The sequence below is a fragment of the Protopterus annectens genome, chromosome 1.part2, assembly GCF_019279795.1.
Source record: "Protopterus annectens isolate FY-2018-M chromosome 1.part2, PAN1.0, whole genome shotgun sequence".
Taxonomy (NCBI): Eukaryota; Metazoa; Chordata; order Ceratodontiformes; family Protopteridae; genus Protopterus; species Protopterus annectens.
In genome coordinates, this window is record NC_056727.1 from 289,490,679 (window position 1) to 289,516,864 (window position 26,186).

Genomic DNA, 26,186 nt, shown 5'->3' on the forward strand with positions numbered 1-26,186 from the left:
ATAGCTTGGCAGCATAACACAGAAAAAAAACCTGCACAAAGTCCCTAAAAGCATGAGCATACCGCACACCTCTTAAAGCAAGAAAACTTGCCAAAAGCAGTTAATAGTCAAGGAATGATGCCCAAATACTGCTACTAAGCTAAAACAGAAAGCATGTTTTATACATTAGGCACACTAGTACCTTGAGGTTTTCCGCGTTTTCCTTTGGATAACTAGAAAAAACACCTTTACCGTGGTTGTTGAGTCTGGTAGAAATCATGTGATCAGGCACACTTTTGTGTTTAAATTCAATGCACGCACACGTCCTCCATGTCCTTGCAGGTCTAGCAGCTGTAAAAGTGGGTGGGTGTTCCCTCCCCCTCGCTCTATTGTTCCGGTGCCTATCACCTGCATCCAGTCGGACATTCCCGGTAAACAAATGTAAATAAATAAATAAATATTCATATAGTCTTAATTGCAAGAAAGACAAATGTAGGAAATACACATTCAAAAAACTGTCAAGTATAATAAGTAGGAGCAGTAGCTTTTTATCTAATGGCTATTCTGTCCATAGTATCTTGGAACGTAAATTGCCTAACAGGTATAAACAAAATGAAGAGAATGTAATTATATTAAGAAGTGCAAATGTCAGTGCTACAGGAAATATGTGGAAAAGAATGAGCATGTGAATTTGACAAAGAAAGGATTTCAGGATGGAAATTCAGCAGAATATTAGGGATAAAGGCATAGAGGAGTAATAATACTTATTGCTGAGGGGGGGATCCAATAGTGACAGAAGAAGAAAAAAGGCATTAATGGTTGATTTGTGGTGGTAAAGGTCTACTGACAAGGGAGGAGGATTACACTGGCATGTATTTACATTCAAGCAGAAATTTATATTATACAGATTAAAAAATGTGAGAAATAGCTTTCAGGGGACTGGAACTTGGATTGTAATAAGGAGGGTGTATCAGGGGAATATAGAAGGGGAAATATAGCAAAAGATGGTAATTTTTTAAAGAAATGTATCAAAATATTTAGTATGAAGGATGTGAATTCAGTAGTAGAAACTGACGGAATGTATGTAGTATTCCCCAAGGTACAATAACTGGGCAAGACGTGATAGAAAGTATATTTCACAGAAATATGTGCATTTATTTGAAAGTTTTGCCACACATCCGGTAACTTTCAGTTCATGCACCAGTAAAAACTAAAGAAATCCAGGATAATGACGTAACAATGAAACACTGGTACTTTCCCACCTACCTGTTAAAAAGAGAGGGATTGAAGGAATGGGTACTGGACATTATTTGAGAGTTGTTATGGCTGCATAAAGGTTGCTGTATCTACCAAAAGTAAGCTCAGGACTAACCCTAGGAACAAACTACCCTGGTGGGTCTATATTACCATAACGAATGGTAATAATGCCGAACGCTCATATGAGCGAATATTCACGAGAACAAACTTGCTATTGTGCTGCGCACCCCACACCCCCTGCTAAATATATATTCCAACTCCGAGGTCGCACTACAGTGAGGAAAGGGCAAATATTCCAATCCTCACTGTACCGTGACCCCAAAAGCACAAGTTTGTTCCCGTGAATATTCGCTCATATGAGCATTCACCATTCAATATGGTAATATAGACCCACCCTGGTGACATCTCAAATTAAACAGGATGTATGACAAAGGAAAAGAAAAAATTATGTCAAAACTCAGGAAGGGTAATTCCCATAAAGATAAAAATTCTATCATCAAACTAAGTAAAATACAACTTATCAGCACCCCTGGAATCATTATTTAACTATAGTTTTAAAACAGGCTTTGTGCCATGTGAATAGAGAACTGCAACAGACAGCCCCCCCCCCCCCCAAAGGGAGGACCTTCAGTAGATCCTGGAAACTACATATCCATTAGTCTGAATAGTCTTATTTGCAAAGCCATGGAAAGAATTACCTTGAAAATTATCAGCAAGGACGCAGGAGACCTCCAGACACTGGACTCATCCCAGTTTGTCTTTGTCAAAGGAACGTCATGCTTACTGAATCTGGTTGACTACTTTGAAAAGGTCACTAAAGCAATGGATGAGGGGAAAAGGGTGTAGACTGTTTACCTAGGTCTGGCTAAAGCATTTGATACAGTACCCCATTCTGGCATTGACAACAAACATACAGAACTAGGTATAAACCCCTTTATAACACACTGGATAGCTGGCTGGCTCACTGATAGGACCCAGGAGGTTAGAATCGGTGAGTTAGCCTCCACAAAGAGGGCAGTCACCAGTGGAGTCCCCCAGGGCTGTGTGCTAGGTCCACTCCTCTTTGGCATCTACTTTGCAGATGTGAACGCCTATGTCAAAGGCCTCTGGCTAGCCAAGTTTGCAGATGGTTGCAGACTAGGAGCAGTCATCGAATCGCATCAAGATGAGAACACCCTTAAGGAAGGTCTAGCACAGACAAACGCTTGGTGCCAAAGCAAGGCTTAAAACCCAATAACAAGAAATGCATTACAGTACCTTTTGGGAAGTTGACTACCCTGGGTAACTTCATCATCAGTAAAACACCACTAAAAGATGATTCAGTAGTCAGGGATCTGGGAATTCATGTAGTTACCTAGCCTTCAACCAACATATGTGCAAGGTAGTAAGAAAATCCTTCTGTGTTACTCAGGTTATAAACAAGGGCATAGCAACTACATTCAAAGAGGTCACCATACTACTGTAACTATTCCCTTGGTCCAAGCAACCTGATTAGATATAAATAAGAAATGTTTTTGATGGTCTTCATTATACTCGACTAGGATCACTTGTTTGTGTGGTTCAATGAAGGATGTTCCTAGACCCTCTCTTATTCTCTATATTTATCAATGATCTCTACCTAGCTATTCCTCAGGCAACATGCATACAATATGCAGATGATTCTACTTTAATCTGTGTAGCTGAATCTTCAACAGAACTACAATCTCTAACTCAGAAAACATTTAACATAGTTGAAACCTGGTTCTTAAAACGTTGCCTTCTCTTGATTCCCAAAAAAACAAAGCTCCTTCTCTTTATACCTACCCACAAATTAATGCCCTTAGATTTCTCTGTCATTTCTAACAATGGCACCCTCATATCCCCTGATTCTACTACCAAACTCCTAGGAATAACTATAGACAATCACCTCAGCTTTGATAACCATACTAACAATACTATAAAAACAGTCAACAGAAAAATGGGCTCCCTATACAGGATTAAATATTTTCTCACTCCAACCACCAGAACTACTATTGCCCACTCTCATCTAATCTCAACACTCCTCTATGCCTCACCTATTTACACCAACCTATCCAAGAAGAATCTTCTTAAACTCACTACATCTTACAACAACATTGCCAGATTTGCTACTGGTAATCACTTTAGAACTCATCACTGCCAGAATCTAAAACAACTAGGATGGCTTGAACTGCAAAATCAGCTTTATTTTAACCAACTAACCATTGTTCATAAGATCCTCAACCAGCCCAACAACACTCCTATACTCTCAAACCTCATTACTCCGTATAAAAATCTGAATACCTTACGCTCAGCTAACAAACCTCTACTTAGTATTAGTAAGTCTAATAACATGGCAGGAAACTCTCTTTTCTCTTACACAACTGAGAAATACTGGAATCTTCTACCTAGTGATCTTATATCACTTCCTTCCCTACCCCATTTCAAACAAAAACTCAAAATACACCTTAGAACACACTGGTTGTGCCCTTGCACTAACCCTGACTAACATATTACCTCAGTGACCAAGTTTCTCCTAACTCCTCTTTAATTATAATTTAATGCTCTTTCTGCAAACTTTAGAAAAATAGCAAACCCACTTTAGTGACGTTCTACCTCACATGGTTATCTTGAGCAACATGTTATCAATACTCTTCTGCAACCACTCTCATGAAATTGTAAACCTTAAGTTTAATCTACTTCATGTGAATATTTTGTCCCACATTATTGTAAATATTTGTCTTGTAATATACTATAAAATGTTTGTATCTACTGCTATGTTAACTTGATTGTAACCTGACAAACACTGTTTGTATTTGTAACGTTATACATTTTGTTATAATGTATCTGTCATTGGAGCTTTTCTCCCCGGGCCTCTACTGAAAATGGACATATATCCAGTTGGACTAGCCCGGTCAACAAATGTAAAATAAAATAAATAAAATAAATAAATAAATAAATGTTGCATTTTTAACTCAACTGTGGACTACCTATTATTTTCTAATTGATTATTTTATAGCATGTACTTTGTAGTTATATTTTACAGTTTAATGTTTAATAAGTGAACATAATTCACGAAGTGAACATCATATCCAGCACTCTGCAAAGTTTCTTCTTGGTTTGTAAGATTAATGGTGACAGATGTAAAGAGTGCTATAGCTTGAAAAGGGATCTGGACAGGAGATTTCTAGACATTGTTAAAAGAAGTATAAAGCAGAAGAAAATCAAAAGGGTGGGAAAAAAAGAGAGAGAAGAATCGAAGGAGGTGACGAGTTGCTGCCAGTCAAAATGCAGATGGGGTGAAAGTAACTAGAATAGTAATGTGAAGCAGCAAACCACTGGTGTCGAATAAAAAAATGCATCAGACATGAAGCTTGCACCTTGGGTAATTGTTAATGGATACGAAAAATAAAAGAACTAATTAGAGAAACCACCAAAAATGCTAGCAGAAAGCAAAAGCAATCTCAGTATTACCTGAAGAAAGTCATTTTTCTGGTGTTAGAGGTTTATTTCAGACTTGTTCTAATTATGAATTTTTTTTACTACTCGGATTGGTTTCTAGGATACCAGAGCATTCTTTCTGTTCATTCCTGCTTATTTACTCTGTGTGAGTCACACCTCTCAGTTGTTCAGAATTTCGTGCAATATGTAGACTTTTCCCTCATATTTGTGGTCTGTTCTCATAAAGTTTGTGGTTTTCCTGGCAAATCATTGAGGACTGAAGTCAGTAAATAATGACAAGATATTTGAGTTGCACATTTCGTATCCTTCAGAAAAATGTATTCCAATTCAAATTCTGTTGGTCTAGCAACTTTCTAAGTTTAGAATCTGTACCAGATTTTGGTCCTTTCTCCCCACATTTCTGCCTTTGTTCAGAATCCATGCACTGAGAAGTTGAGAGGTATGTATGTGATGTTTTTCATGTTTCACTGTTGCAGTCATCACATTTGGGTAATCCCTGCCTGGGTAGCCCTCAGTCGGCCCAAATACCAGAGGCTTAGTATTTCTGCGTCAGTTGCTGTCACTTCAGGACTGACATTAGGTCATCAGTAGTATAAAGTAAGGCAGACAACGCCATTACATCAGTCTTTCTTGCCGAGAATCCCGAAGCAGATGTAGTTTGCACGAGTGCCGGTCAGTCGCTACCTGAGTTTTCATTTTTCGAAGTGAAGTTGAAGTCTTCTAAAGCTAAGTACCCCATTGGGGATCCTTTTTTCTTGCTCTAACCGATGTCAGAAAAAGTTAGCAATTGTCTCGCCTGTGGAAAGCAAATACCACACTGAGATTTTCATTCTTACTGCATCACTTGCTTAGGCCCAGACCACAACATCCACCGCTGTCACTTTTGTGCTTTGTTTAATGCCAGAACTATATGTTGTCAGGCCCTTATTGTAACTAGATATTTTTGCTCTCAGTCCTTGATTTCCGATATGGCTTTTGTAAGCCATCCGACAGCAGATCTTCCAAAAAAACATAAGGATAAAGACAGATACCACACAGGTCCAAACCTACCAACTATGCTTCCGTTAAGCTAGTTGTCAGTTCTCCGGTCCTCTGTGAGGTGCTTTCGCAACCCCTGATGCCCACTTCTTTGGATTCGCAGGCCGCTACTGAGACCCTTTCAGAGTCTGGTATGCCACAAAACTCTTCATCGACTTAGGATCCTGCGGTTGTCTCTACGTTGGATGAGTCTGGAGCCGCTGAGCAGGCACCGGCTTCCGAGGAAGTACTTAGCACTACCGATTCTCGACACAAACCGATGACTTCTTTCACGTCTACTGTTCTTTCGAAAACTACTGAGTTTCTAAGGCCCAGGGTACGAACCACACCCAAGAAACCGACTTCATCTCAGGCACCTGCTTCCTTGCCTCTGTCTCAAATGCTTAAAATGGCAGAAGACCTTAAAATGCTGATCAGGGGAAGCCAAGCTTACCCCTTCCAAAAGAAAGAGATTTCTCGACAGTTTTATCTGAACAGGAGCCTGACAACTATGATACCTCTTAACTATGAAGGCATGCAACCCCTCTCTGCTTATGAGGATTCTGGTGCAGAGGAATCCATTCCTTCAGTCTCTCCACTGGAGGATTTTCCTTTGGGGAAAAACCTTCATACTTTAAGGAGCATTTCCAATGGAAATGTCAGAACTACCTTCAGTCTAAAAAGAGATTCAGGGAATTCTTTGATCTTCCACAACACAGACCTTTGGCCATCCCTCCTGTCCTAGATGTTGTGGATGATGTTTTCATGGAATCTAGTTTGACTACTGACACCCTCCCTCCTGCCCCCAGGAAACCTGACAGGTATTACAGAGTCCCTGACTCACAAATTTATTTTCAAAAATTCTACTGCTGACCTTGAGGTTATCTCCCAAGGACCTAAAGGAATTAAAGCAACTTCTGTTAAGAATCCCACCCCCTCAGGTAGGGATTCTGAGCATTAGACAGATGAGGTAAAAAAGTATACACCTCTGCTACTCTTGCTATGAGAGCACTAAATAGTCAGTTCCATATGCTAAAATTTCAGCAGCATACCATGGAACTTCTCAAACAAAAAAATATCATCTTTTCCTGCTTGTGCAGAAAATAGTTACAAGAGTTAATGCATTCTGCAAGTCAAGTAACTAAGCACACCTTACACTGTGGTTTTGATGCCTTAGAAGCATCTTGCAGGGCAGCAGTCACTGGTTCTGTCCTTAGCATACTTGGCTTAAGGAACAGCCCTTGCCAGACCATGTCATATCTAAACTATTGGATGCACCCTTGAACAAAGACAACTTATAGGTTCATAGGTTGGTACTATCTTATCGGCCTTAGGGCCTATACAAGCCTAGCCATAACAATTCCCTGGCTATTTCTTCCCACAGAATTTACTTTCCTGGACCCCTGTCTAGCAGGGCAACTGACGTGATCCCCGGGGTGAATTTCCTATATCGTATCCAATCATCAAGGTTCCTTTTGAAGAGGGCCAAAGAGGCGCTCTGCTTGACATGTATGGGCAGTCTATTCCAGAGTCTGGGGAGTCTCTGGGTCTGGAACCTATCCCTCCAGCATGTTTTATTCATTGTGATGACAAAGTTTAGATCCCTGGAGTGTGTGTCTCTGAGGCATTTCTATAAGTGTAGCATGACTTATGACTCAGAAATGGGGCACCCCAAAGGGCGACCTCTTTACTTACCACTCCAACCATCAGCTCAGCAAGTTCTGCACCAGAAAGCCTCACTGCAAGGTCTGGGAAGTGGATGCTCTATCCTTCCAGTGGGTCAGCTGCTCAGTTTATGCATTTCCCCCACTAACTCTCATTGCCAGGGTACTGCTCAGAATAAGAGAGGGAAAACCGAAGACAATCCTGATTGCCCCAGACTGGCCACAACAGCAGTGGATACCCACTGCTGTGCAGCCTGTCACCTCTGCCACCATGGCATCTCCCTCAAATACCAACACTCCTGACCCAGAGGGAAGGAGAATTCATGCACCCCCAATTGCAGGCCCTCAATTTGGCAGCCTGGCTTATTCCCTGACCACTGTACAAGCTGCCAGTCTCAGTAAACAGGTTCTAGATGTTATACGTGAAGCCAGACACCCTAGCACTAGAAAATCTTATGCTGACAAATGGAAAAGGTTCTGCACCTGGATCCAGGCTAAGGGAGCCGATCTAGCACAGCCCTTCCTACCTCTCATCATGGATTACCTAGCTGACCTACTACACAGTGGTCTATCCTTTTCCTGTATTAAAATTCATGCCTCTGCTATCTCTGCTCATTTCAGCACTGAGCAACCCCTTTTCTCACACCCTCTCATCAAACAGTTCCTAAGAGGGGTTAGCAACTTGAGGCCACCCAGAAGAGCACCCACCCCAGCTTGGGACCTAAACTTTGTGTTGGAAAAGCTCACACTGCCCCCCCCCCCCCTTGAACCAGCAGCTTCAGCAGAGTTAGTTTATCTTATGGAAGACAGCCTTGCTTCTGGCCATCACTTCAGCAAGAAGAGTATCCGAGCTACAAGCACTAATGGCTGTAGAGCCCTTCATCATTTTCCTTGCTGACAGGGTCTCCCTCAGGAAGTGGTGTCCAGTGTGGCTCTCAACTAATCCATTAATTTGCCCACCTTTTTCCTTAACTCACAAAATAAGGGAGAAAGGATATTGCACTCTCCAGGCGTGCCCAGACAGCTCAGATTCTATCTAGACAGGACTAAATAATTTAGGTTCATAGGTTGGTACTAGGCTTTCGGCCCTAGGGCTTATACAAGCCTAGCCATAACAATTCCCTGGCTATTTCTTCCCACACTATTTACTTCCTTGGACCCCTGTCTAGCAAAGCAACTGATGTGATCCCCAGGGTGAATTTCCTTTCTCCCATCCAATCTTCAAGGTCCCTTTTGAAGAGGGCCAAAGAGGCGCTCTGCTTCACAGTCTATTCCAGAGTCCGGGGAGCCTCTGGCTCAGGAACCTATCTCTCCAGCATGTTTTGTTTATTGTGATGACAAGGTTTAGATCCCCGGAGCATATGGCAGTGAGGGATTGGGATTTCTTTAAGTGTAGCATGTCAAACAGCTCTGGGTTTGACATGGCCTTGTATGTTAAGCAGAGATTGCCTCTGAGTAGATGATATGCGACAGAGTATAGGTGAAGTTTTTTAAGGCTGTCAGCATAGGGCATCTGCTTTAGGCCTGTGATTCTTTTAGTGAGGTATTTCTGCAGCCTTTCCAGTTGTTGCAGCTGTCTTGAGAGGTACATACCAAATGGAGAGTTGTATTCTATAATGGGTCTAATGAGGGATGAGCACAGTGGGACAATGACCTCCTTTTTTCTGGATGAAAAGCCCTTAGTGATGAGGTGTGCCACATAGAAGGATTTCCTGACTGTTGAGGTGATGTGGTTATCGAAGGTGAGACCACTGTCCACCTGTGTCCCTCAGTCCCTTATCACACTTTCGTTGTTTAGTGTACTGCCACCTATGTGGTAATTCACAGGTACATGTTTTTTCCCAAAGGGGATAACTATACATTTCTTGGCATTGAGCTTGAGCCCATGGCTCTGGCACAAGCATCTGTTTCTGTAAGGCCCTTTTGTAGAGTATCCACATCATTTGGGGATTCAATAATGGCTCCCAGTTTGCAGTCATCTGCGAACTTTGTTAGCCAGAGTCCCTTAGTGTTGGCCTATACTTCAGAAAAGTAGATGCCAAACAAGAGTGGTCCCAGGACTGAACCCTGAGGTACATCACTTGTCTGGAGCTGGATTTGGAGTCAGCTACTTTTACAGTGTGTGTTCTGTCAGTAAGCCAGTTGGCAACCCATTGAGTGACGTAGGGATTAATGCCCAGCTTAGTAAGACTATCTATGATTCCAGAGTGGGGGATGGTGTCAAAGGCCTTGGCGAGGTCCTGATAGGCTTACCCTCATCTTCTGCTCTGGAGACTGATTTGAAGAAGTCAGTCAGGTTCAGGAGACAAGATCAACCCTTCACGAACCCAGACTGGGTGGGGTCCAGTGTTTCAAGGTTGCCAATGTCTTTGTTTATAAGTTCCATGATAATACGTTCATGGCCTTTCTGATCAGGCTCGTCAGACTGATGGGGCAGCAGTTCCCGGGATCCAAGGTGGATCCCCCCTTGTGGAGTGGGATAACTGTAACTGTGCGCCACTCAGTGGGCATGAATCCTGAGGTGAGGCTATGATTTAACATGGCACTTAGTTGAGGTGCCAGTTCATTTGGTAGTTCATGTAGTACACAGCCCGGGATATCATCTGGTCCCATGGATGCTGTATTCTTAGCTTTGGATAGTGTGTTTTTTTACCTGTGTGGTTGTTATTACCGGAATTTGGCAATCTTCCGGTATTGAGATGGGCCATTTAGGGGGTGAGAGGGGGGTGAAGTTGGCATGGCACTGTATTGATCTTCCAAAAACAGAAAAATGCCAGCACCTCGGAGAGTCATACAAATAGGTTTATTAAACTTCAAAAAGCAAGTGATTAGACCGGTTTCAGCTCAAAGCTTTCCTCAGTAATACATTGATGAAGTTACAAGAAGCCCTTATATAGCTGAAAGTTTTAAATCCATGACATCATTTCCTGTAATTAATTAGGTAAAAAATGTTATAATAGTGAAATTTCACAAATAACACATTATTGAAATATCATCCATCCATATACGAGTATACTGCCAAAGTATTAATATGACAAAACTCCTATAATGAAACTATCAAATAGAGAAAACAAAAGAATAGAAAATGTAATGTTATACAATAAGGATTAAATTACTTACTGCAAACTCATAGTTTATCATTTAACCCTGGGGGAAAAAGTCCCCCTAGTTTAATAATCCACCTTCTCTCCTTTGTATTGAGAATGTCGTGCCATCCTGATTTGAAAGAGCGATCCCCCACAATTCGATCAATAATAGTAAAAGTGAATCTTGCATTTGAATGTTTAGTTGTATGTTTGTACAGTGCATTAGTAATTCTGTGGTTTCTAATGTCCCCCAAGTGCTCCGAAATTCTGATGCGGAACTGCCTTGATGTCTGGCCAATGTAAAATGCCTGACATGTACAAGTGGCTAAATAGATTATCCAATCTGAACTGCAATTTCCGAAGAAATTGATGTCATATACCTGACCTGTGTTTTTACTAGTGAAACTCGTGGTTTTAAAAATGTAATTGCAAAAACTGCAATGGCCACAGGGGAAGTTCCCAATCAACTTATCTCCAGTAAGTGTCCTTTGTGTGTAGTTATCCTGCTTGATTTTTGATGTTTTTTTGTAATGAGAAAAATGGGTGCATAAGGATTTCCCCTTTCTATAGGAGAAGTAACAACGTTCTCCTAAATAATTATTGATCGAATTGTGGGGGATCGCTCTTTCAAATCAGGATGGCACGACATTCTCAATACAAAGGAGAGAAGGTGGATTATTAAACTAGGGGGACTTTTTCCCCCAGGGTTAAATGATAAACTATGAGTTTGCAGTAAGTAATTTAATCCTTATTGTATAACATTACATTTTCTATTCTTTTGTTTTCTCTATTTGATAGTTTCATTATAGGAGTTTTGTCATATTAATACTTTGGCAGTATACTCGTATATGGATGGATGATATTTCAATAATGTGTTATTTGTGAAATTTCACTATTATAACATTTTTTACCTAATTAATTACAGGAAATGATGTCATGGATTTAAAACTTTCAGCTATATAAGGGCTTCTTGTAACTTCATCAATGTATTACTGAGGAAAGCTTTGAGCTGAAACCGGTCTAATCACTTGCTTTTTGAAGTTTAATAAACCTATTTGTATGACTCTCCGAGGTGCTGGCATTTTTCTGTTTTTGGACTAACATACTCGCTTGCCGTGCACCAGCCTAACTTGCTAGCTACATCCTTACAATACTGTATTGATCTGCCAGGGTATTGGCAATATCCTTAGGATCAGTATATTTAATGCCATTTTGTTGTAGCTTAGAACACATCTGAGCATTGCCATTTAGATTCTTGACATAGTTATAGAATGCCTTGTGGCTGTCTTTGGAATCTTTGGCAATTTTATTTTTGTAACTAGCTTTGGAGGATTTTATATGTGGGATCTCAGCTTTTTACTGAGGCTGGTAAGGGAGTTTTTTTTGCATCCTGGGATTTTCCTCTTTTCTGCAACAGTTTCTTCCTTTTGTTTTAAAGTTTGTTTATGGCAGGGGACCACCAGATTGGCTTCCTTTTTTGGAGGAGAGCATCTTGGTTCTATTTGGGATGGCACGATTCATGCATGAGGGGATATGCTTATGCAGTGCCTTAGTGTAGGATTCAGCAGTCGAACTTTCAGTTCCCGTCTGCATGGGTGTCATGAAGTTTGTCACTTCTGACTTGAGTAGCATGAAGTTGGCTTTGGAGAAGTTTTTTGTGGAGGTTTCCATACTGGAGGTTGGGGGTGGGATGTGGATGTTAAGGGTGATTAGCTTATGGTCAGACCTGATCAATGAGGGGGTGACCGTAGGTGTCAAGCATCAATTTCCCATGTTGATAATGACCAGGTGGGACTATGGATTAGTTGATCCAGGGCATTGGAATTTATGAATTCCAAGAACCGTTGGGCAAAGGTTTTGGTACACTTGTAGTTTTCCCAGTTAATGGCAGGATAGTTGAAATCATCCAGTATTAAAGTATTTGGTTGTATCTTAATATTTTCCAGTATGTTTAGAAAGGTGTAGTGAGAATCTTGGGGCATGGTGGGGGGATTTGTAGCAAGCTACAGTTTGGATTGCAGTCTTACCTAGTGTTGGTTGCACCTGGTGAATTTCAGACGCATTGTCTTGGGCAGCTAGCCTGGTGGTGTGAAAATCCTTGGTGAATATGGACACTCCTCCACCTTTAGTGTTTCGATCCTGGTTTGGTGACTGAAAAATGTGGTAAGAGTTGTAGTCTGGTATTGCAGGGGTGCTCTCTGGAGCCTTGAACTAGGTCTCAGTTACTGCACAGATATCAATGTTCTCCATTTTTAGGAGTGCCTCGGGAGAGTGAATTTTGAGGTTTAGACTTCTAGCATTGAGTAGCATTACCTTCAGAATTTGCATTTAGAAAGACTGATCAGTTAGTCAGCTTTGCTGCAGGGGCAGAGGGCAAAGCCATATCTTAACAAACCATTTCCAAATGGATAGCACACTGCATCCATTTTATGCTACAAGCAACACAGGAAACCTCCCCCAAGGGGTCAGGACTCACTCTACCAGAGCAATCTCTACCTCTGCAGCTTTCCTCAGAGGAGTCCCCACCAGGGACATCCTGGAGGCTGCAACATGGACATTTGTTCATGCCTTCACCAAGCATTACCACCTGCCTATCTTCTCCAAATCCAGGGCAGGCTTTGCCACTGCATTCTTGCAGGGCATCCTAGCCAGCCCTCAGTCTTCTTGACTGCCTCCACCCTTTTCTTCAGCTTTGGGAATCAACCCAAATGTGATTACTGCAACAGTGAAACACGAAGAATATAGTACAGTTGTATACACTTACCATAAATGTCGATGTTCGAGTGTTTTCACTGACCTGACGTCAGTCCTGAAGCGACAGCAACCGACGTAGAAATACTAAGCCTGTGGTATTCGGGCCGACTGAGGGCTACCCAGGCAGGGATCAACCAAATGTGATGACTGCAACAGTGAATACACTTGATCATCTGCATTTATGGTAAGTGTACACAACTGTAGTTTTGTGCTTGTGTTTTTTTCTCTTGAGAAGACTATGTGGCCATCTGTTTTTACTTAATTTAGTACTACATATCCTTTATTATTTTGTTGGCTCTCTATTTTTAATTTTTTTTTACTAAAAAGCACACATAAATGTGCATGTATACGTGTGTGTGTGTATATATATAAAAAAAAAAATATATATATATATATATATATATATATATATATATATAGTGGAATCTCGAATTTCATATGATCGAGACCATATGATCGATGTTTTGGAATGTTGAGATTCCAAAATAAATCCAACATAAAAAAAGAAAAAACAAAAAAAAACACTTTCTCAGTGTTTCTGCAGGGGGGACAAGCCCCCATGCACCCCCTACACCACTGCTACTTAAATATACCAACTCCGAGATCACACTACAGTGAGGAAAAGGGAAAGTTTTAAGATTTCGAGAATCCGAAGGGAACCCATACACATATATATAGATATTAGCTTGTACAAGACTGAAAGTCACTCTTAGGAAATGTAAGTGTCTTAGCTGATAGACCTGACTGACTTTCCCTTTGCCTAGCTTCACTTCTAGGACTTGACCTTAAAAAGCTGAGAATTATTGTCATGCATTTCTGAGCAAACTTGACTTTCTCTTCCTTTCTGAACTGCATGGGAGGATTGTATGTTAAGCCGCACTGAGCTGGTACCAGTTCTGTTTTCATGGTCCGTAATTGTTCTTATCAGGTTTATTAACTAGCCCACAGTTCTTGTGTTGCCCAAGAAAACAGGCCAGCAGTGCTTATAGTGGTTTACTGGGTGAATAAAAACTATTGTATTAAAATAAGAAGAAGAAGAATAAAAGAAAAAAACTCAGTATTAATTTTTAAAGTCCTTTTGGTAACAGTCACATGCTGCAGCTTTTTCCTTTCCTTCTTTGCTACAGAACACACAGCTGCATCACAACACAAGCTTGTTAAAGTGCATAAAAACAGTAACAAATGCAGTACAATCAAGCAGCTTTAGCATCTCATTTGCAGTTAAATTATTATGCTTGTTTTAAAGCCACTTCATTGTAAATTTCCATTTTAAACCTCTACACAAGTGTGTTTAGTTAGACTGATTGTATTATATCTTTCTTTGCCTTTGTGTGTCAGTATGAATTTGCTTGTAGTGTGCGTATAATACCTTATATTAGCTAACTTATACTAGAGTTTTACATAAACTACGCTGGTAATGTATGCTTGTCTTTCTATCTCCCTGTCAGTGCTTGCATATACTAAATGTCCGGTAACATTCTCACAGACATAGAAACTAATATTGCATTACTCAATGTGTCCTTACAGACTGGAGAGTGAAATTCAGCACCTGAAGCAGAAGATATGCGAGAGTGATACTGCTGCGAAAAGTCACCAGGGAACAAGTGAAGAAAAAGCTTCCCATGCTAGCTCTCCTGTTAGCCCTAAAAAATCACCACTTGCTCAACTGCCTATAGAAGATGACAGGTATGTTGTATACGAACTCTCAGCAGTTCTGTATTACCTAGAATGCTGGTTTTATTCCTTCACTTATTGCAAGCTTATGGAGCTGCTGTTAGACTTGCATCTTAGATGAAGTTTTTGCATCATCTTCTGAAAAAGAAACAGACCGAAAAAAAAGCTGGGTGAGCGCACTTAATAAATATTTGTATCCTTTCAGGTAACACTGTTGTGTTATAATTTTAGCTTTTCTTTTGAGTTTGACATTGCTGTGTACGGTACTGACACGGTCAAGCATTATATTATTAGTAAAATGGACTTTGAATAGTAAATTGAACTCAAGAAGATAGTGAGTTGCTAATTTGCAGCCATTTTTGGGGAAGGTTGGATAATTTTTATCAAAACTTTTTACATTTGGAATACAGTGTATATATTGGTAGTTATGGTTAAGAAAAGAATTGATGCCCATTAGAGGGCATCCGCTTATAGTGTGCCAGCCAAGAAATTGCACAGCAGTCTAGAAATAATAAAGCTAGCAATATTGTCTGTCTTTACCATAACAAAGGCTTGACTGAAAAAGAAAACGTCGTTAACAGAATCCTGTCTACTTTCTACTTGCAGGAATAAATAGTTAGAATATGATCATACAGTGGATATAAAAAGTGTACACACCCCGGTTAAAATGCCAGGTTTTTGTGATATAAAAAAATGAGACCACAGTAAATCATTTCAAAACATTTCCTACCTTTAATGTGACCTATAACCTGTACAATTCAATTGAAAAACAAATCTGTTAGGGGAAAAAATATAAAAAATAAACGTACAATAAGCTGGTTGCATAAGTGTGCACACCCTTAAACTAATACTTGTTGAAGCACCTTCCAGTCAAGTGTGATGTAAAATTTGATTAGGGTAAAGAGAGTTATTAAAATACGTATCTGTAATTTGAAACAATCCTGTAGGAAGGATATGTAATGGTGCAAATTTCGAAGACAGAGTTGCTTCTCATATCCCATCTTTTCTAGTTGGACTCTTAAGTGAGCACCAAAGTCTGTAGGAGCATTTGCAGCTCCAAAAAATGTGAAGCAGGTCAGCTTTGTGGTTAATACAGTGTGGACAGAGAGGAGAGGATGAGGGATAAATTTTAGACAGTATACTTGGAGTGAGATATTCATTATTTAGTATCATAATTTGGGTGTAGTTAAGTTTTTTAAGGGGAATAAAATTTGAGGAAAGTTGGATAGCTTGGGAGATTTGGTTGGGAGAGATTGAAGGTTCTAGGTCTTTCCAGTAGTTTGAAAAGATTAAATCATTTTGAGTTCTAATAGAAAGAATAAGTTTATAAGAATCAGAGATCATTTTCTTTTTAAGTAAGAGCAAGTTCCATATGGATTTGCAGGTTTTTATGTCATTAAGAATTAGAGACTTATCATCCAAAATGTTACGACAAAGGTCAAGGATTTGTCTTAAGATTATCTTATAGCTTTTGGGTAGACACATTTGTAATCTTATATCTGTTATAGAATTATTTATATAAAGAAGATATCAGCTATAGTTAACTCTTTGATAAGAGGGTATTTATTTAGTTTGATCATTTTGTTGTTCAGTTTGAGGTTGGGGTTGAGATGAATAGGTTGCAAGGTATTGAAAGCATTAGGCAGGTTCAAAGATTTGAAAATCTGTTGAAGGATAGTTATTTTATGTTTAACAGATGTGTGTAATTCAAGATTTTTTTTCAGGTTTTCTGCAGAGAGGAAGGGGAGGGCTTTGGTATTAAAATGTAATGTTTTAATATAATTATAAAAGAGTTTTGTCCAGGTGGGGAACCAGAGAGACAAGTTAGGGGCATAGTCATATATTAAGATTATGTTACTATTGATAATATCATAATAGAGTTTAAAATTAGGAAGATTTAAACCACCCTTGTCTTTGGGCAGAATTAGACTTCTATAACTGATTCTAATTGATTTGGGGAACCATAGAAATTTGGAGATAGAGTGAAGGGATTTAAAAAATTTGTTGTGGATGGTTATGTTGGAAGCATTAAAGCCATATAAAAGATGGGGAAGAATATTCATTTTGATAGTGGCAACTTTAGCGAGAAATGAGAGGTGCAAATTTGCCCATCTATTTGGATCTTTTTGGATGTTAGACCGAAGTTTGGAAATGTTGTTCAAATAGATTTGTTTGGGGTCTTGTTGAACAGAGATACCTAGGTATTGTAAAGAATTATTAATTTTAATTTGGGGGGGAGAAAAATAGATAGAAAATCGACAGAAAGGGTTAAGGGGAAAAATATCTGTTTTCCCTAAGTTTAGTTTGTAGTTGTAGAATCTCGAGTAGTTATCAACTGAATCTAATATTTTTTGAATATCAGAATTAGGAAGGGAATAATAAAGGTCGAGGTCATCAGCAAAAGTTGGTAATGCAATTTTAGTATTGAAGAGAGTGGGAATGTGATTGAATGATTTTTGGGTGATTAGTAAGAATAAAGGTTCAATATATAGGTTCAATAGATAAGGGGACATTGGGCATCCTTGTCTGGCTCCATTTTTAATATCAATTCAAGAAGAACAATCGTTGTTTTGTAAGATAGTATGAGCGTTAGAATTTAGAGTTCTAATGGTTTGTATAAAAGCTGGGGGAATATTGAACCTGGGTAGACTGGATAGTAGAAAATTGACATTAAGTTTGTTGAAGGCTTTGGAGGCATCAATATCCAGAGCATAAATGGGTATGCATGTAATGGCAGAGAGAGTTATCAGGGCATCAAGAGTGAGGGTATTGTCAAAGGTTTGTCTATTCTGAGTGAATCCTGATTGTTCTGTTGAAGTAATGGAAGGGATAATGAGTTTAATTCTGTTAGCTAGAATAGATGCGTAGATCTTTATGTCAAGGTTAATAAGAGCAGTAGGCCTTTAGTTCCAAGGGTTTTTAAGATCAGAATTAGATTTAGGGATAAAGATCGTTTTAGAGGGGTTTAATTGTAAGGCATTTATTCCATTATGAGTGATATAGTTAAACAGATGGAGAAGAAAGAAGGATATTTTTTGAAGAAATGCCTTGTAAAATTCTGAGGTAAGACCATCAGGACCGGGGGCTTTATTAGGCTTAAACTTGTTGATTAGTATAATTGTTTTTTGTTGAGTAATAGGGGATGATAATATTGTCTGTTGTTCAGGGTTGAGTTTAGGAAAATTTAGTTGATTTAAAAAAAATTCCCATATCTAGTTTATTTGGTGAAAGGTCGGGGGGGGGAGCTACATGAACCAATGTAAATTTTTTCAAAAATCTCAATTATATCATGAGTATTATAATAGTTCTTACCATGGTAGGATAGTTTTGTTATACTAGGGAATAGTTTATTTTGGTTTATTAATCTTGCAGGGAATTTTAGCTGGCATGTTGGGCCATTCAGAATAATTTGTTAGTGTTCTTATTTCTTGGAACGATAGATTTTTATTAATAAGATCAAGAAGCTTTTTCTCTAAGTGGATTAACTATTTTTCAGATTCGAGGTTAAACTTTGATTGGAGGTGTGTTTTGAGATTAGTAATTTTATTTTTAACAGAGGATTCTTGGAGGAGATTTTTTTGTAGTAAGAAGCTTTATTAATTAAAGCACCTCTAATTAAGGATTTGATGGAAGCCCAGTAAATGACAAAGGGTAGTTGGTTAAGGCCATTAGAGTTCAAAGCTTGATCAAGGATGGTATACATTTTTTGTAATATCTCTTTACTGTTTAGTAAGTTAGGATTTAATGACCAGTTATAACATCTTTTTTAATAAGATGATCTTTGGCCAGTCAACAGTTCTAGTAATCTTGGAGTGATCGGAAAGAAGTCTAGGTTCAGTGTGAGATAAGACATTAAAGTTTAAAAAATATTAGAAATGAAAAATAAAAAAACACCTACCTGGACCACATCTTGTGGCAGTGGGAGTAAAAAGTGAATTTATTTTGGGGGGTATTATTGGGTTGGGAGGTATGAGGATCAAATAAGTAGAAATCATTTCTAAGTTCCATTATGGCTAAAGAGACATAGTTGCTGTGTTTGGCTTTGGAGTTTTTTCTGTCGGTCAGTGGATCCTGAACAGAATTCTAGTCTCCTCCTAGAATATAGTAATATTTAGGGAAGGAAAAAAGGATTTGATAAATTGTCATTATAAATTCATGGTGTTTGATACAAGGGGAATATATGTTTAATTGTAATATAGGTTTATCAAGATGGGGGCAGCTGAACGTCATATAGCACCACCTACCATCAGGATTTGTTGTAACTTTTAATATCCTGAGGGGAAGTTTCCTTTACTATAGCTACTCCTGAGCTGTTCATATTTTTGCCAGAAGCTGTGATAATCTTAATCCATTTTTTCTTGAGAGCAGGTTTCCATTGTTCAGGTATCAGATGTGTTCCTGTACAAGAGTTATGTTAGCTTTAGATTTAAAGACCAAGTGAAAAGAATAGTTTTCTTTTCTAGTTGAATGCTCTTAACATTCCGTGAATCAGATGTCCACATAGAAAGGTAGTGTAACATCTAACTATGGAGGAACACCATGGCAAGCTGATGTATCTTAATTAAGTTTAGTGCATGGAGCTGCTGAGGTGAAAATATTTTTTGATTCTAAGTACTCGGCTAAACAGTCTAAATGTATTGCTTAGTGGGACAAGCACAATTTGAGCCATATTACTATACCTTTAAACCTATGTGATTTAACAAACAACGTCATGATTTTCTTTTACTTTTATGTTTTCCCTTTTCAGGTTATTATATTACTTACTTGTTTATTGGCCTATGGTGGCTGTCCCCTTATAGTATAAGGTTTTATTAGTAGAATGCTTGACATATGTACATTGCTGGTCTGTTTTTATGTGGCTATCCCTACTTTTATGAACTGGGACACTGTCAAAATTATATTTGATAACCATAGCAAATGCTAGACCCCTGTTATTCGTTATTATAGGTTCATAGGTTCATAGGTTCATACTAGGCTATCTGCCCGAGGGCATTTACAAGCCTAGCCCATAGTTTTGTGGCTTACGCCACCCCTTTAGTATGGGGAACTATACCCATTATTTTGCTGTGCCTCTGTTGAGCAGTGACACTGAGGTAATCCCTGGGGTATATCTGCATTATCATGCTTTCTTCCTTAAAGTGTACATAGAAAAGGGGGATTGAATATAGACAGGTGTAAACATCAGCACTTATGGGAACATTTGATCCCTTATCTCCTACTCTGGACCATCTTGATGTGAAATGTTTGCAGTACACCCCCCATGTCTGCATTGCCTACCAATAATCTGGGGGTTTGACAGCAGAACCAGCTTTTAAAAATAACTATGATATGACTGCTAAACATTTACAGAATTTTGTGTTATGAATTGCTGCAGTCTTTTTATGTTTACAGCCTAATCTTATACAGACAGTATGTTTTCGTTATCCTGTCTGTCCATGGAGAAGTCAGTCCACAACATAGCTACTTACCACGAGTCGTGACCTTTTTGTCATAATTAATTTACCAACTATATCTCAAGGTTATAGAATACGTGTTAATTAGCTTGTTTAGAAACTTATAATATTTTATTCCTCACTGACATATTTAACCTCTAATTTTTTCTAATTATGGTATGATGACAAATATACCAATCTTACATCCAGCTCCAGCTCTCTAACCTTACCCTCATCATTTTATTAAGAGCTGGAAATTTTGCAGTTGGTGTATTAGGAAGTCATGCTGTCCATACTCTTATGTATTTTATATTTTAAATTTGGAGTTACATGTTATTAGAAATACAACCTTAAGAGACCACTTATCTTTTGATCTCTTCAGTGATTCTAATCCTAGATGTCTATTACCTACATTCCCTTTCTCTTTCGAGCCAAGTAGTTTTGTGATTAGGCACAAGGTAAATGCAGGAAGACAATTAAGCCTATGTCCCTCTGTTCTAAACCATTTCTTCTCATGTTTCCCCTTCTCCCTCTCACCAACATAATTAAGGTTACCTTATTTGAAGGGATTCTTTAGAGGTATGCCGTTGAGGCTTATACATACAAATCAAAGTGGAAAGGCATGTTGATGATGAAAAGGTGGGGGGGGGGTCAAGAAATAAGGCTCACATAGGATTTTGGATGCCAGCCCTGAAGGAGAATACAACCATACAGAGTATTATATTTATAAAGTGTCAGAAAGTAACAAGGTAATGGAGAAAGGGAATTTTATAAATAAGGATGACTTCAGGTAGGGCTGTAGAAGATAGGCAAGAGTGGGCTGGAAATTACTGGAGAAAACTTTCAAAAGAACCAAAGTACTGGCAGCAAATAACTATGGAGGGAAAAGTAAGAGTGGGATGAGGCCAGGAGGAAGTTTGGAATGCAGGTTAGAGACTGCCTTCCCTACTAGGGATTGATAATAGAGTACAAGCAAAGAAAAAAAGGATAGGGGAGCACTAACTGAAAGACCATCTCAGGTATCTTGAACAGAAGCTGCTGTTAAAAAAGGAATAATTTGTAGGGCATATAAAATGTTACATAGTCAGTATAAGAATCAGTCATAGATTAGGAAAGAATGGGAAGAGAAACTGGAAATGCAGTTTACAAAAGGAACAGTTGGAGGACATCTGCATGGCGTCCAAGTTTGCTACAAAGTCCAGAAGGTTTAGGATTTTTGCTTCAAAGTGTTTACACATGTGTTTTAATACCCTAGGCAGACTTCAGAGAATTTTTCCTCAGGTAGATAGCAAATGCTGCTGATGGGATGAGAAGGGAGAGATAACTGGAAACGTTTGTTTTGGCGTTTAATGATTTGGTAGATTTTAAAATTCACTGCATTGTTTTGTCAGAAATATTGGGGGTGCCAATAGTTACAACTAAGGAAAATTCTTTAAATCTGGGACTCGAGATCTGAATTGCCTGTACATAGTCATGCCTTAGTATGTTTCATACTCTTGACTGCCAAGAAGCAGTTACTAGAAAATGAAAACCAGATGTAATTGAAGTACTTAATATTGTAAAGGAGATAAAAGAACTGGAGATTTTTTTTTAATTAAAGGGAAGAAGCAAATTTCATAGAAATAAACAGAATCTGTGGGAGTAGTAAGTATGAAATAATGTTTAGCCAGGAGAATGAGGTTTAAAGAAAAGCAGGAATTGAGTAATTTATGTAATATTGGCATGAGTGATAACCATTAAAAACAAAATATATGCATATACTACATGAAAAAATATTGCTATGATTTTTCTCTTTTATTAATTTATGTGTACCTATGTCACTCTGTAAAGCATAATATACTGTTTCTAACCTCAACAGTAATTGTTTTTTTTTATATTGTTTTAATTGTTTGTTTCCTTGATTATTAGTTATTCATTGTTTTGTGTGTTTCATTTTGTTTGCAATATGTATATTGCTTTATGGCCTGGGCGTTGACTGAAAATGTTACTTGGACCTATTCAACTCGCCAGGTAAAGCTAAATAAATAAAATAGATAAATAAAGAGAGAAAAAGGCAGGGAGGAACAGTCTTTCAATAATTTGTGGGGGCTATTTAATCCAGTTTAAATATGATTTGCAGCCTTGGAAGGGTCATCTGATTATATGTTTAGTCATGCTGCGGGAGGCAGTGAAACAGTATGGTGTACTAGGACTTCTGCTAAGGGTTGATCAGTTCCTGTAAAAATGCAGTGAGAGTTATATCTGCATTGTTGGCACCTTCAATGTATATGTCCCTTCATCAAGATAGTCATGGACAGAATGTCAAGTTGCAGTCAAGTTTCAGGAACAATGTATATTCTGTGTGTTGTTTGCAGATGATGATGTCCTTTTGACTCCATCTGGTTTTGATTGGTGGCATGCTTCCATGGGATTCTCTGCTGAGAGAAAAAAGTGCCTAGGATGAGAGTCAGCACCTGCGGATGAGAAGCCATATTATTCCATGAAAGCGCATTGTTATCTTCAGTTAGGGATGGAATATGACACTAGCACTTGGTGGAGGAATATAAGTACTTTGGATTTTGTTAAGTGATTGTGAGGCGAGTGGTGCATTGTAGAGTGGGACAGCAGCTGCAACTTTGTTGTCCAGAACTGATGTGATCTTGAAGCAGGATCAGAGGCCTTAGAAGGCATTCTGAGTGCAGTTCAGGTCTAACTCCCTCCGTCCTTCCTTGGTTATAGTCACAAGCTGAGGATAATGATTGAAAAATAGGCTGTAAGTGCAAGCCATGTAAATTATTTTTCAAAATTTTCAAATTTGTTTTCTTAGTCTGCTGTGGCTCTGACCCTCCAAAGGAGAAATAGAAGACAAACTGATATGAAGTGTAAGAGAATATATTAAGCAGTCATCTGGGACAGCTAAGGAAAACGTACCAAGGCTAATACTGCTCCTGTTTCTAAATTCACGCTTATCAGAATTAAAATTCTGAACTTTGTACATTTTCCTCTTGTTAATGCATTTATATTTAATCTGCCATGCTGCAATCCAAGGTTAGTCGCAAATTGGAAAAAATAAAGAATTAACATACTGGAGCAACTTCAAGGAGGGTACAATATTTTTACAGCCCTGCTAACAAGCATAACAGTAATTGTTAGACCGGCTATATTTATACCATCCTAGAACACTGCTTATTAGGTCACATACATCCAGCTCTGAAGACATAGAGAACCTCATTTGATAAACAGTTAACGTCTTATTTTACTAATCCAGCATGCTAATTTCAGTGCAACAGCATTCCTCCTTTACTAACTCCACAGCTTACACTGTTGTACAAGAAACCCTCTGCAGCGTTTTGGAAGTAAACCAAGGAGCAAGGAACAGATACTAATAGTTTAACAGCTGCAGCACATATTTTTTATTGTGCCAGTCAGCCTACTGCCTTTACAACTTGGAGATTGTTTACGCAAACATTTTTGTATAGGATTCTTGATGCATAAACTCATAATAACATTCCCCAGCTAATTTTTCCTTTGCTTTAGAGGTGGCTACTACCCATTAGGCATGTGACTGCCCAAATTGTTTGACAGTTGAGAAGTTTATTGGCATATCATACAATATTTAGCTAAACTCTGGTCAGACAAGACCAACATTTTCAAAGCCCCTCATCCTGCCTAACTTGCCTGTTCTCAGTGGAGGATAAACTCTTTCCAGCTTTAGCTTCTTTGGGCCATGTTAGTCACAGCCAGAAGTGGTTTTATTCCGCACTGGAAAAGCTTGCAGACTCCAGGGTTGAAGAAATGGACAGGCACAATTGCAGATTTCTTGTGTGTGTAACTTTCTGCCAGGATGCCTTTAAAATAAAATAACTAATTTTAACATCTCACACTGCAGCAGTATGAAATGGTTCAGTTTGCAAATAAAAGTATCTAAGTTTTCATCGTACATTAGACTCCCTCTTATCCAATCTCACTTTAACCTAACCAGCCATCAAATTTCTGCTGTAGCAACAAACAGAGAAGAACAGCACTTCCACCTCCTGCTGGCACTTCGGAAAGTCTTGGCTTATTTTAATTTTAAAATGTTAAAATATTGAAAAAAATTAACTTGCAGTTTTTAATTTATGTATTACAAGTTGTTTTGTTTCAGTATTGTAACATTTTAAGATTAAAAAGATAATCCAAGACATTCCGAAGTGCAAGGTTAAAGTGAGACCGGGTAAGAGTGACTTACTTTACAGTACTTGTGCACAACATATAATCTAGCGGTAAGAAAGAGTGTGAGTGAGTGTGAGTGAGTGTGAGTGAGTGTGAGTGAGTGTGAGTGAGTGTGAGTGAGTGTGAGTGAGTGTGAGTGAGTGTGAGTGAGTGAGTGAGTGTGAGTGAGTGAGTGTGAGTGAGTGAGTGTGAGTGAGTGAGTGTGAGTGAGTGAGTGTGAGTGTGAGTGTGAGTGTGAGTGTGAGTGTGCAGTGGTGAATTTAGGCCTGGGTGCAGGGGCAGGCGCTGCCCCTTTTTCAAGTCGTACATTCATGGTGTGAAACAAAAAAAAAAAAGAAACACACTGTTCTTTTGTAGAAATTGAAAAATGTACAGCCAAAAGAGTACACTTTTCCATTTCAAGTGAGTCAAGGGAGAGATTTTTCTTTATCAATATGTTTTGCAGAGTTTTTATTCCCTGATCTCAAATGAAAACGGGTCGGGTTAAAAAGGAACAGCGATGTCAACGAAACGCACATGCGCGCACACTAGAAAGAAGATTACAGATGAACAAATGTCATCACATAGTACAACGATTGTGCATCTATTAAAGTACGTTGTCATTGCTGGAACTGGAAATTTTAAAGAACAATAGAATCTGCCTTCTTTAAATAAGAAGGGCAAACGGTACAGTTGTTCAGTGAACTGCTTACTTTGCTCTGTAGAGCGTACTGAAAGTACAATCATCAAAGTAACCATGAACTGTGCATGCAACTTAAAAACTGAATAATAATAAAAAATTTTCTCATTTTCACTTTTGGGCTCAGTAAAACCAGAGTGAGGCAGCAATTATAGATGAAAATGGACTGATGCCCAAATTCATCGATGCAACAGCCAATTGTGTGATCAGATGTGTATCTGTGTCCGAAAGTGACTGTTGTTGCTTGGCTACCCTAAGTTCCCTTGCTACTTGTTTTAAAATTTGGACCCACCTGTATACCTGTTGCTGTCTAACATTATATTTCAGTTCTGGAATCAAAAGTGTAGGAGTGTGGCCGCCTCAACTGTAACTATGATCGGCATTCTGGGAAGTTAGCAAATACCATCAGAGTTGTGTTATAAGCCTGCGCTTTTTTTTTCCTGCTTACAGGTAGGAGGAATGTAGCACATACTAGCATAGTAAAATAGTTTAGTAAACCAAAATGCTGTAAAATCAGATTTCAAAGACATGTGTCTGGATCCTTTACCCCCGGGCCTCTGCTGAAAACAGGCTCTGTCCTAGTCAGACTTTCCCAGTTAATAGATGTTAAATAAACAAATGAAGGGAGCTGTGCCATTGTGTAACAATGCCAAAAAAGTCATTATTGTACTAAGGGCTTTCCTCTTACAAAAACTTATAAGACTTCAACAGATTAAAGTAGTGGCTCCCGTGATTTCCTTTTGAGCATGTGCAGTGCTATATATACACACATATATATATATATATATATATATATATATATATATATATATACATACATATATATATATATATACATATATATATATACACACACACACACACACACACACACATTTATTTATTTATTTTAGACATCTGTCATCAGAGTAGAGTCAGTGCAATGCAGAAGGAATTGTTTAGTACATGCGGCCATATCCACTTCCTTAAACACTTTATTCTTTCTCCTCACAGG

General features: G+C 38.7%; 1 protein-coding gene across 1 annotated transcript in view; it reads left to right on the top strand.

Moving 5' to 3' along the window:
- The window catches only part of KIF16B (kinesin family member 16B), a 3,706,250-nt gene that overhangs the window by 2,255,504 nt on the left and 1,424,560 nt on the right, over nucleotides 1-26,186 (top strand). The window contains exon 20 of the mRNA XM_044056090.1: nucleotides 14,744-14,902. Within this exon, the coding sequence (XP_043912025.1) occupies nucleotides 14,744-14,902 (159 nt within the window). The remainder of the gene's footprint in view (nucleotides 1-14,743; nucleotides 14,903-26,186) is intronic.